At 31.6% G+C, this 12,959-nt stretch overlaps 1 protein-coding gene across 17 annotated transcripts in view; it reads right to left on the bottom strand.

The window, feature by feature from the left end:
- The window catches only part of LOC127285335 (voltage-dependent calcium channel type A subunit alpha-1), a 105,052-nt gene that overhangs the window by 9,327 nt on the left and 82,766 nt on the right, over positions 1 to 12,959 (bottom strand). For 13 of the 17 annotated variants that reach the window (XM_051311299.1, XM_051311298.1, XM_051311302.1 and 10 more), the window contains 4 exons: positions 9,103 to 9,308; positions 4,404 to 4,413; positions 1,845 to 1,975; positions 1,329 to 1,471 (listed from right to left, as the gene is read on the bottom strand). In XM_051311299.1, the coding sequence (XP_051167256.1) occupies positions 1,329 to 1,471; positions 1,845 to 1,975; positions 4,404 to 4,413; positions 9,103 to 9,308 (490 nt within the window). The remainder of the gene's footprint in view (positions 1 to 1,328; positions 1,472 to 1,844; positions 1,976 to 4,403; positions 4,414 to 9,102; positions 9,309 to 12,959) is intronic. The other 4 variants (XM_051311310.1, XM_051311309.1, XM_051311313.1 and 1 more) reach the window with 1 other exon arrangement.

The raw sequence follows: 12,959 nt of genomic DNA on the forward strand, positions 1-12,959 counted from the left end.
CGGAGTTGGTGAAACTGGACCTAAGTACCTTTTCACGTAAAGGACTGATCGCCTCAAGAGTTCAGTTGACTATTATCAGTCTTAGCATTAATATATCTGTAAAGCTACAGATCTGTAACTAACTATTTTATTTAATAAATATATCTTTTTCTGTTAAATAAAGTTCTATTATTTATGAATAAATAATTTTAATAAAACCATTATTATCAACAAAATATTAAAATCGTTCTCTTTTGTCAGCAGCCTCCGAAGAGAGAAGTCGTATTTTGTGTGTGTGCTTAAATTAATTTCAATTATTCAACTTTTATTAAATAGTGATTGTGTTGGCTGTTTATTTATATTGTTCCTCGGCAAGAGAATTTTTCCTAATTAAAAATTCAGCAAAGAATTTGAATTCTTTTTGATTTTCAATTTTTGTCTTTTTGTGATAATATCGTCCATTTTCTTTTATTAAATTGAATTTCCTTTGCTGAAGGAATTTTCTTTGAAGTGTTATATTATTTTACAACATGTTTTGATTATGTATTTTCTCTTTTATTATAAAAACGTGTTATTGACCCTTTTTCCCCATTAATATTTGTTTGTGAAAACTATTAATTTCCCTTCTTTATATATTCTGATCATTTCACAAAAATTCCCTGATTAATTCTTTTTATTATTTATCATGATTTAATCAATTGAATTCGTCTTGGAATTTTGTGACAAGAGTGCACAAGCCTCTTGTATATCGTTTGTTTTGTCTGTCTTCTATTTTAATCCGCCATTTTAATAATTATGTTACAATTAAAAATGTGTAATTAAAGTGAAGTTTACATTTTGTAATTTTGTTGAATTTATTGTAATAATTTAAATTAATTTTTTGTGACAATTCTTGCAGCATTCTTTCGCGAATGCCCCTTCTCTACCGATTTATTTTGAGTAGCCGAGAAAAATCAAGTCGTTGCAATTTATTATTAAATTTTGTTTGTGTTTATTTGATCTGGCGCCCGCGGATAATTTTATTAATTTAAATTTTTATTTATTGGCAACGCCAGTGAAACCTTAAATTTACTTCTATTTAATTAAAATTTGCAAAAAGGGCTACAGTCTGTAAATTTTTATGTTGATCCGGTGAAGAATAATAATAATTCCAATGACAATAGGGGTTCCCCTTTTATCCTCCTCTTAGGAAGAGGAGAATTGGAAGAATTGTTATATGGTCCAGGAATTGACGACTCATTGTAAAATCAAAAAAAAAGTTTCTTCTGAACTAGTAAGGTTTCATGTTGGCCTTATATCAATTAAATTACTTAAGTAATTATTATGACAAATTTTTAAAAAATATTTACCTCTAATTTTATGTCGATGATTATGTTGTGGAAGGTGTGGTTGATGAGAGTGCCTTTGAATTTCTACGACGTTGTTTACAGTATCACTAAAGTGTTGTTGATGACTATGATGATCGTACCTATGTCGTCCAGGTGATGGTGACCTGTGGAAAATTGGCGAATTTCTTCTAAAAATATTTTCAATATACTTAAGAAATATTACATTATGTAGACTTTCAGCTGACTTATGTTTTCATTAATTCTGGTAGTTCAAAATAAATATAAAAATTTTCACAGGAAGATATAATCAATACAAATTAATTTATTTTACAGAATTTAACAAAAGACTTCAAATTATTATTAATTATAATTATATACTTTATTTTATATTTTAATCCTATTTTTTTGAAAAAAGAATATAATAAAAATAAATTGAAATATATAATATGAAAGTGAAATTTGCTTTACTTTTATAATTGACTAAAGTCTTTCTAAAAAAATTAGCAAATCACCCATATAATTCACATAATCTTTTACCTTAAACTTGGAGATCTAGAATGATGTGATGGATGCGTTGAATGGTGAAGATGATGTCTTTCACCCGGATGAGTTAAACTTTCAAGACTGCCACCGCGTGAATCACTAATTACCATATTCTGCAAATCCATCTAAATGAAGAAATAAGTTTAAAAAATTAAATATATAAGGAAATATGTTAGATTTAAAAAATTATGTAAAAGTCTATAGGTTTTGATGCAGTCAACGTATTTTTTTGTTTATATAGTTTCGAAAAAATAATTATTTTTTACCATTATGAATTTGATACAACCTTTTGCCTCAAGACCTAACTTATTGTATTATAATCGTTAAATTTTTTCTTTTAAAAAGTAATACTTTCGGTTTTTTTAATTTCAGTTATTTCATTGCCCTAAAATAATATCATAGGGTAATACATAGTGTAGTTATTTTATAATTACTCATTCGAATAAATACAGAAAAATCCGAACCTTAGAAATCATACCTTATAATTTTCCAAACCTTTAAAACCAACTCTTAAAAATATGAACCTGTAAGCTTATAAACTGTTTAAGTTAAGATCAGTGGTAATGTATGGTATATAAAGAAAAATTAATTTAAATTTCATGCAAGCTAATTGTTAAACGCAAAGCATAGATAAATGTAAAGATTTTTCGCAGAAAAAATATGTCAAACAGAATTGGCTGTATTATAAAAAATGTTGTTTCCGTTTACCCCAAACTCAAAAATTTTAAAGCTATTGTTTAAAAAGTATGAGATCAATTTTTGAATAGGGTAAAAACGGAAATCAATTACTTTTAAATTATAAGTTATAAAACAACTTTTCTTATTTAGAAATATTAGTAGAACAAATGAATGGCTTTTTCAACCGGTTGTTAGCTAACCTAAATGTGCTACGTTTGTGCCTTTAGAATAAAAAATATCGTAAGTAACGTGGGTCCAAAGGCAGCCAATTATTTACGTTGACGTTTGCTAGCACTTATTCACGTTTTGGGCTGCAAACGCAAACAATGGTTGCCTTTAGACCATTGTTAATTAATATACTATTATTTGGACAAAATTATGCCTACAGCTTAACGGAAAGGACAATAGGGATCGTTAATAAAGCTGCTCTCACATTGAGCAGACTTACTGAAGATCTCAGAAATTAGTTTTGGACAAGACAGAATGGTCAAAATGGAGAAATTCAATGCTCGCTTCAAGACAATTATTCCTTTGAGAAAGGATTGGGAAAAAGGCTATCCACTTAAAGGTGAAGTATGGTATATGATAGTTAGGCGGCTTTGAACGCCTTGAAAAATCTGACTATTGAATCAAAATTAGTTTGGGAATGCCGAAAAGTATTGGACGAGCTAGGTTTGAAAAATAAGCTCTCATTGATCTTGGCGCCAGGACACTCGGAAATCAGTATTATGCCAGGCGCGGTAAAAGGGGCTATAGAAAGTTGATGTAGGGAAAGTCATGAGCGGGAGTGGGCGAAGACTACTGTAGATGGACAGGCCATCGTTCTGTTGGGATTAAAACTCAACAGAGGCTTCGCCTCATAAACTATCATCAGCATAAAATAGGTAAAAACGTCTCGCCTAGGTGAGACTGGGTCAGGCCTTGGTAGATCCAGATTGGATTCGCTACCTCTCCGTAGAAGAGTTACTGGACTTTTGAAAAAGGAGAGGACTCTAGGGACTGGGATCGAGCTTATTGGGGTTAGGTGCAATGGGTCTTGCGGCTTAAGTGCCAACACTCGTACTAGGGGATCTCGGTATGAGCTCGTTTTAGATTAGATTAAATTAGATAGTCTAAAGTGCGCTCTACGCTTTGCAGATGAAAACTTTAGGATCCTCAAATGGCGGTCTGTAGCTGACCGCCTGACCCTTTCTTGATCGGAGTAGTAAATAAACTACAGAGAACCTATACTAAGTACAGCCGGTTTATTGACTGTCAAGTCATGAATGTATAATCATGTCATCCAAATGCTCAAGCATATCCTTGACGTTAAACCTCCCGCTTAATATATCTCGATTGCAGTGAAAACACCAAGGCTATAGCGAGGTACTTAGGCGGTCACCCATAAGGTTATTCAAGTACTGACCGTGCTTAGATGTGCTTTAACCTTGGCGACCGCAAGCCAATCACTATCAGTTCGACGTGGCTCATTATTTAAAAATATCTATAAATGTTTTAAAGGATTATTAATAATTAAATACGTTACCAGGATAGTTACATTAATCTCATAAACTGTTTAGATTAACTGCATACCTTAAAATAACGGATTAAGGAGCAAGGTACGATATTATGTATATGATAATATTATCCGAATGATTGGTTTTGATAATATAATAATAATGTCAATGAAGTTAATATAGTGATCGCCGTCAATTTTACTGTACTGATGATAATACTGTTGTAGCGGTCCTGAGAGAGTCCTGCTAGCAATAGTTCAACCTCAGAAACCAGTACTTTTTTCTTTAATACAAGACCACTCTCAGACCCACCCACTACCGGACTATTCTCACCGTTGTTCTCTAGCTTATTATATTGCTGGAAAAACTGCCAGTTCACCTTTTTGTTCCTGAAACAAAAATAAACATTTTAAATTTCCCTAGCAAACAATCTTGAATTAAGCAGAAAAGAGGATAGGGGGTTAGGAATGCAAAAGTGACCCCGCATATATTTAGTCCATATTGGCACCGTGTATTGCAGCCCATATGAGTGCACCTGGAATAATTCCGGTCACTTTTGATAGATTTTGTTGGTCAAATATAGTAAATGATAAAATTTAACACAAATGAAAAATGATTTTTACTCTACTTAGCGTAATGTCTTTAGACATTACATTTTTCTTTTTAGATTCATAAAAAGCGTGACAAAATCTATTGAATGTGACCGGTATCATCCCAGGGGAAGAAAAAAGTTTATTTTTGTCGGACGGTGGTATCAACTGAAAACATCGACTTTGATAAAATAATAAATGATTTTGCAGCTCTTAAAGGCAGAAGAGTACTATTTAATTTAAAAAATACTTTTATGATAAAGGTTGACAACTAAAATATTTATTGCAAGTATTCTTATGATTATATATGTTTGTTTTTATTTAGCACATTAAAAATTAGTCCAAATTCATTTTATTATTACTTTATTATACTAATTAATTATAAAAATTTATGTAATTTTGAAAATTCGTTCCAAAAGTGAACCTTGGCCCCATGTATAAGAAATAGTTTGAACTTTAGAATCCCTACTTCTTAAGGCACCTTTATCTCAAAAGACAATCCCTCGCAAGGGCTGGGCCTGAAGGACCTAATGACATCTTTCACTTGATACGTTTTTACTATTTTCTTTTTTAACAGATCCAATCATTGATATTTCTCAACCTACTTTTTCTTAGATCTATATCCAGGTATTTCAGTTCAGTCATTCATGTTCTTTTCAACTCTAGTTCAACTATAATTATTCAAGTTTCAATTCTTCTCAATTCTTAGTTCAAGTTCTAAGTCATTAATTCTCTAAGATAATTCAATGTTTTCAAAGTTCGATTTACTCAAGTTCAGTTCTTTCTTGGAATCCTCAAAGGTCGTTCTACAGGCTTTGCATCCCCCGATGCCTGCAATATGGATAATGTTCGACTTATTATCATACTTTTCTCTACATACGAAGCAACTTGGGCTGCTACTGCAGTTTGCAAACTTATGATCTGCACTTGAAGTTGAAAGGATCAAAATACATTTGAATATTTGCGCCATGTTGATATTTCTGCTCTCTATGAGTCGGGTTTTAATTCATTACAATTTCGTTAATATTCGCATTAATTTGGGGAAAAGGCGGCAATGGGCAAGTGGGGAACTGGATACTGCTAGATGGTCTGGAGGGGGGCGGGCGCGAAAGGGAAATTAATAAAAGGGATTTTCGCATGCCACTCGTCCTCACTTTTCCAAGCTGGTGAAAATAGAAACACGGTAGCCACTTCTTTGCGTGTCTCCGACAGCCCAAAGGTGTAGTTTGATTTTAGTGGATTGCCCTTCTGGCTAAAGTTTAAAGTTTCTTTTGCTCTTTATTTTTATGTAAATTTTCATTATTTAATTATTATAAAATTAGAGTGGCGACTTATTTTGTGGTTACGGAAACTGAGGACGGCGCGCACGGAAATAGAGGCGTGGGATTTTTCAAAGTGGAACTCTAAAAATTGTCTTCCTGCTATTGGGCCGTTGACAAAGGGGATAATTTCGAGGAATATTTTGCTGCCAAACCGTTGATCGATTTGATCGAAAAAAGCTTGACGAAAATCGACGCAACATCAGTATACAGATTCCGAGCACGCGACTTCCGGTCTACCGCCAATTCCCTCAGTTGGAGTTTAAACCATCAGTTGGATAAGTTTTTAACATTTTACATTTTATCTCTGATCCAATCATTCCCTCTTAATTTCATATCTGTGTTGTCTTTTTTTTGTATGTTATATCTCATATCAAGTATTGCTCACATTTTGTTAATTTCGTGGATATCCAATATTCACGTGTACGCAAGTGCCTCATTGTAACTTTTATTTATTCAAAAGCGTTTTATCAAAGTGTGATAGTGTGTGTGTGTCGCGACATTCTATTTCGTTAAAATTTGGATCAAATTGTGTAAATTAATTAGACTGATTTTTTTGAATAATATATTTTGTTATCGAGGGTTAATTTTGTCTTATTTTATTGAGTTTATTTCCATTGCGAATTTGTTTCCAATTATATTTAAAATTTATACAATTTCAATTAATTCTGAAAGAAAAGATTTTATATTTCAAGTATAAACTAATCGTTACAGAGTTTGCTCAGTACGTTGGCATAAGTTGTTCTTGTTGCGACTCGGATTAACCTTTGTAGACCCTCTCGTTGCTTTTTTCATATTGGTTTGCTTAGGATTCGGTGTTACCGTTACCTACGCAATCTTTTTTAAAAAACTTTTTTCGCCTCTTACTTTTTTTCTTTGCCTCGTCGTCAATCCTCTCCGGACTGCCAGAACTTTTTTTTTCGTTTCTGCGCCTCTATAACTCCACATTGCCTGTAGCACCACCCAGGTTGCTATCTCCATTTTCTGCTAGGGTGTACATTGTCTTCGCCTCACTGACAAGATCCTGAAAAGTCTAAAGTCCGTCCTTAATAGTCATGTTGACATTCTTCTGGATTTCGCAAGACTTTACCATCTTGGCGATCTCCTCTTTGATCCTCTGAAGACACTCAGTGTGACAAATTAATTAAAGAATTAAATGTACCAATTAATAAAAAAACTGGTTCAGGACAATTAGCAAACGGAGAATTCTTAACAGTCTCTAAAGAGGTGGTGTTACGCATAGAACTCAATGGAGAAGCCTAATCAGATTCCTTGCCCTTACTTGGTTAATTCAAAAGTTCCGAGCCTATCTTGATGGTTACTATTTTACAGTAATAATAGACCATAGTAGTCTTAGACGGCTCCATACCCTCAAAAATCCCACTGGCCGATTAGCAAGATGTACATTAGTCTTAATTGAATACGACTTTGACATAATACATCGAAAAGGTCCACTACACCACGTACCAGACACACATTCCGTTACTCTTATCTCCACGCCGTTCCAAATTCAAATATATTATCGTCATCCAAGATATTTTTATTAAATATATTAAAGTTTATGCTTTAAAAAACGCTACTGGTAAATTAAGATGAACGTAGATAGGTCCTCTATCTCAGGGTACTTGATGGATCGAGGTGAGATCTAGTGGAAGCCATATTCTCAGCATTTCGCATCGGGCATAAACATTAGGTACCATCTTGATTTCTAGTCCCTTAATTGGTCCTTACCTAATCTCTAGCGTGTTCGAAATCTTGTTTCGTTTGATAACGAAATTCGGAAATCAAGTTCTAGAATATCTTTGGAGAATAAATGAATGAAAGGGAAAAGGTTGATTGAAACTCACACTAGACTAGGCATAACGTTACGAATAAAATTACAGACAGGACTAGAAAATGGTGGAAGGTCACTAGTGACAACGATCTGTACTGTCGCATCTCGTACTCAGTTTAATTTCTTTGATTTCAAATTGTTTTTGTATAGTATTTTATTACAATATATGTTTTTTTCAAAGGTTTAATTAATGTCTCATTATTGACTTTTCCCTTAATATTAAAATCAAAATTAAAAATAAGGTTCCTAAATAAAATAATTTTATAGTTTATCTAGAAATCTAGTAAAAAACTGTAATGATAGTTAGAAATCAGCCGGTAAATATTTGTACTTAATATTATCGCGCGTCGATAAACATGTTACCGACCGCGGAGCACAAGACGTAGTACCCGATTACGCCGCGCGGGCCGCATCGCCAAAGCTCACTCGCGTGCGCCCAGCCCACCGATCGGCTATATAAGCTGCGCTCTCGCTGAGGACCGTCACTCTCGTGCTACACGGAGTCCGGGTGAGTCTTACCTATCTGATTAGGAGTTTTACTCCGAAAATCTTTGCAGAGAGTTTTACTCTCGTTCCTCGGGTTTAACCCGTCGAACATCATATCGGTTTTATGTGTAAATAGTGTATAGTAACGAATTTGAAAGTAATGTATCGTAATGTAAAGTAACGTAATGTATAGTAAAGAAATATTGTAAAGTAACGTATCAAGAGGTAAAGTAACGTAACAAATGTATAGTAAAGAAATATTGTATTCCCACAATTCAAAGTAAATTTTCCGTTTTATTACCGTTTGTAGATATACTTGGAGTTTTACTCTTCGTATAATTAGAACACGAGTTTTACTCGTGGTTCACTAGAATATCGCGGATTTTTAGGCAGTATTGCAATTGATTTCACGGCTCATCGCAGCGAGTTGAAGCCGATTTCGTTAATGCGCGGCTCAAATAAGCGACGTTACCAGATCTGTACGCCTGTACATTTTTCACCTGTAAATACCGTTGTAAATAAATAATTTGTTTCAGTTTGTAATTAACCCGTAATTATCCTGTTATTATTTTTGTTGGGATCAAAACAAACCCTGACTCGGCGAGCTAAAATATTAATTCTTACAATTACAAACGTTACAAAACTTTATTGAAAAACTCTAACTCGATCCGGCTAGCAACTGTTTCCAAATGCAACTTAATTTCTTTTACACACCACCAAAAATCACCATAATGGAAATACTAAAAATCAGTTTTTTTTCTAAAACGGCCCCTAAGCGTGTAATGTAATATTAAAATGGTTCCATATTCAAATATTAAAAGAAAATTTAATAATAGATTAAAACAATACCTGAAGCTATGGCGACGCTTAATTTCAGTTGTTGCAAGAAGTCCAAATGGCCCATCTTCATCCAATCTGAAGTCTCTATGTTGATCAATTTTCATATCGGAGTCCATAGGCGGTTCCAAACTATTTGTTCGACTTCCAGTACCATGATTATTCCCCGTGTGATTCACTCCAGCCATGTCCAATAGGCAGTTGAATATGGTAGAACGCTGTTCGAATATTTTAAACCCGTGTCAAATTTACTAAAGTAATTTATTATAAATCACGTAGCACTACTGATCCCAAAAAATTATTACAAACACATACAGGCTTTTTTCGATTCAATTATTTATTTGTATTATTCTTTTTTGAGCTACTTATCACAATGTAATAAAATAATTTTATTTAACTATTTTATATTTAGTGCTATTAAAACTTTCTAAAAGCAGAAAGATTGACGTAAGGAATGAATATATCTTTTCAAATATGGTTAAAATTAAAAAAAATAATTAATAAATTATAATTGTAGTAACAATATGTATTATTTTCTTATTATATTTTTAATAATAAAATTATAGATATTGATATTTCCGCAATTGTGAAACCCGACATTTTATTAGAAATGTTATATCAAAAAATTATATTGTTGAAACGGTATTGCTTTTTTTCTCTTTCGAAAATAAATAACATTAGAATGTCTTTCTTTACCTAATTTGCATATTTACTCGTTTCATAGTAAGAATATTAAATTCGTAATCAGCGATCCCGAAAACCCCCTAGTAACAAGTTTTAGACAAATCTAGTAAATTTTAAATTTTTTTGTCGTCATATTAAATCCGCCATTTTGAATTTTGAAAAACTGATATCAGATTCGTAATCAGTGACCCCGAAAAACTCCGAGTAACAAGTTTCAAGCAAATCTAGTGAATATTAAATTTTTTTGGTCGCCATATTGGATCCGCCATTTTGAATTTTAGAAATCTGACATCGGATTCGTAATTAGCGACCCCGAAAACCTAAGAATACCCATTGACAAGTTTATCGTATTGTGTCTACTTATTTTTTTTAGATGCTTCTATAGCGGTCATACACACTGGTGGCACGACATTTTTATGCCTCTATAGAGGTCAATAACAGTGAAGGGGTTAACAATGTAATAAAAAAATATAATATATTACTATAATCATAATTTATAAAGTAATAAGTTTTTTAATCTTCGTCAACACTTACTTCCGAAATGCCAATATGCTTGGCTGTAGTGGTTTGAAAATATATTCCAGTGTTGCAAGAAATTCAAAATTTTTAATTTCTCAAAAATCATATTGGTTTTGTACTAATTTAAATAAAAATTTATTCATTAATTACTTACGTAATCTTATTTGAAAGTAATAGCAGTTTTCCAATTACGTTTTAAAAGCCTGTATATTTTTGTTGAAATTTATCTTAAGAGAAAATCCTTAATTGTATATATGTAATAAGAAAAATATTTGCGTACAAGGATACAAAATAATATTAATTAAAGTGTCATTTACAGATAAGATGGCAACTAATTCCTACATAAAAGTAAGTAATTCTTTTCTTATATATACATGCATTAATGAATCAGTCACTGATTATATAGCACATTTTCATATTAAATTATTAACTTGCTATAATTAAAATTAGATCAAAATTAGTTGAAAAAATTTATGAGCGGATAAAGTAACTGTGAATAGAAAGTACTAATCCGCGCAACATAATTTTTATCCTAACTTTTGATTTAATGGTTATTATCACACCTAAAAAAACCGTAAACAACTTGATCTAGAAAAACGTTCAGACAGCGCTTTGAATATCCGTAGGATTATACATAAGACGTTGTCAATATCTGGATCCTATGAGGGCTTATTTAATATTACGGTATCTCCGATTTCTCCACAAATCTTTAATAGAGACACTAGATTGATGCACAGCATAAAAAGTTTACTTACAAGTTGCTTAGATAAAGAAATGCCTACATGAAAAGTTCTTTGATCCGCAACCTTAATTCTTAGTACATTCAGTGACAGATTCATTATAAATTAAGTGTACTAAATACAATTTTCATCTATTAATTTAAAACATAGCAAGTTCTTGAATATTCTATTTAAAATTATGTAATAGTATACGGACAAAAATGGATGTTCTAACAGAGTGGACATAGTATTTAATTCAAGTAGTAAATAATTTAGATAATTCAATCATAAATTAAATTATCGAGTATCTAATTTTATTCTGAAATCAAGAGCAAAAATAAAATTTAGTTTAGGGTTATATTTGAAAACAGCCAATGCAGATAAATTAAATTTTTACTCCCGAGTTCTTTTGAATATCTAGGGATACTAAGCAGGTTTACGTATTACTTGAAAGTGATTATATCTGCGTACACAGATATTATATATATATAGTTCCATTTTTCCAGTATACATTATAATAATTATTATTCAATTTACCTAATTAGTAAATAAATTGCAATATTACAAAGAGTATTTAGTGCAAAAAAAAATTGTCTTTTAAAAATTCGTGACTTAGGAAAAACAAATGTATTTGAGTATTACATTTATTTCAGTGGAAAAAAGTAATAATTTCGTGTTTAGTATGAACTACTTAAAAATAAATTAAATATTAAAAAAGTTAATTTACAATTCATAACTCTATTATGCACTAATAAAAAATTAAAAGAAAAGGACTAACGTCACTAAGAGGTATTAGAAATACTATATAAAATTAAAATAGTTTTTTCAGGCATCTATTGAACTCATATACATTGATAGACATTTTGGACTTTTGCGTAATTTCATGATTAGTAGTAGCCGCAACTTTAAAATAGTCAGCTGTTATACATAGAAAGTCTGCGCTGCGGTCTAAAAAGTCTCTCAGTGCATTTCACTATTTTAAGATGTACGTATAATTATAAGAAATTTGAAAAAAATGTTTAAAAAATATAATCGCCAAAATCCACATAATTTTTATGAAATAGAAACTATGTATATTTTAATTGGCAAATGAAATATCTAGCTTGTAGTATAATTTTTTAAATTATAAACTGATATTTCTTAACATCTTTTTTAAGATACATTTTTTTACATATAAATGCGTAAATGTTTTTAATTACTCTGTTCTACTACAAGATGCAAGATACATTTGGTAATAAAAGAATATATTTTTTAATTTATATAAATTAAACCAATTTTATCGATATCCCTATTTCGAGAGTCAAAAAAATACAAAGGAAATAGAGGTACATTGGACAACTACCTGCGACCTACCCCTGTCTTATTTGACTTCTTTAAACGCGTTGAAGATTCCAATTAATATTGTGTTTAAATTATACATAGTAGGAAATTATTAATGTTGTGTTGCAAAAATCTTGCAATTTAACTATTTGAATTCACAAAAAGAAAAAAATTTTATTTTTTCGTAAATCCAATTAGATCTACAGTGGGTATCTGTTTATATATATCTCTGTGGCAGGGATTTGATTTTGTGACCCCATCTGAACGTCACCTAATTACACTAATTTTTGTTTAGAATTTTGAGAACACAAATTGACTTTGTGTATCTGTTAGAATAAATTTATTTTAAAGTATCAGTACCGAGATCTACTATTAGACACAGTAATGGCTTTATCACCTGGATTCAGATAAGCTAAAAGCGCAACGTATGTCTCTTTGAAATAACAAGTATCGTAAGTTGGCTACCCAGCGTCGAAATCCAGTGACAACAGTGCTGTAATATTGGATACCATGGATACTGCAACATTCAATGCCACAAGGAGGATGGACTATAGGGAACCCAGTTTCTTAAGGTTCCCCTGATCCGTTTGGAAATACTTGGAATTAGAAGAGGAAGCGCTTTAAACG

The sequence above is a fragment of the Leptopilina boulardi genome, unplaced genomic scaffold (assembly GCF_019393585.1).
Source record: "Leptopilina boulardi isolate dan_hultmark-lab unplaced genomic scaffold, ZJU_Lbou_2.1 LbouV2_330, whole genome shotgun sequence".
NCBI lineage: Eukaryota > Metazoa > Arthropoda > Insecta > Hymenoptera > Figitidae > Leptopilina > Leptopilina boulardi.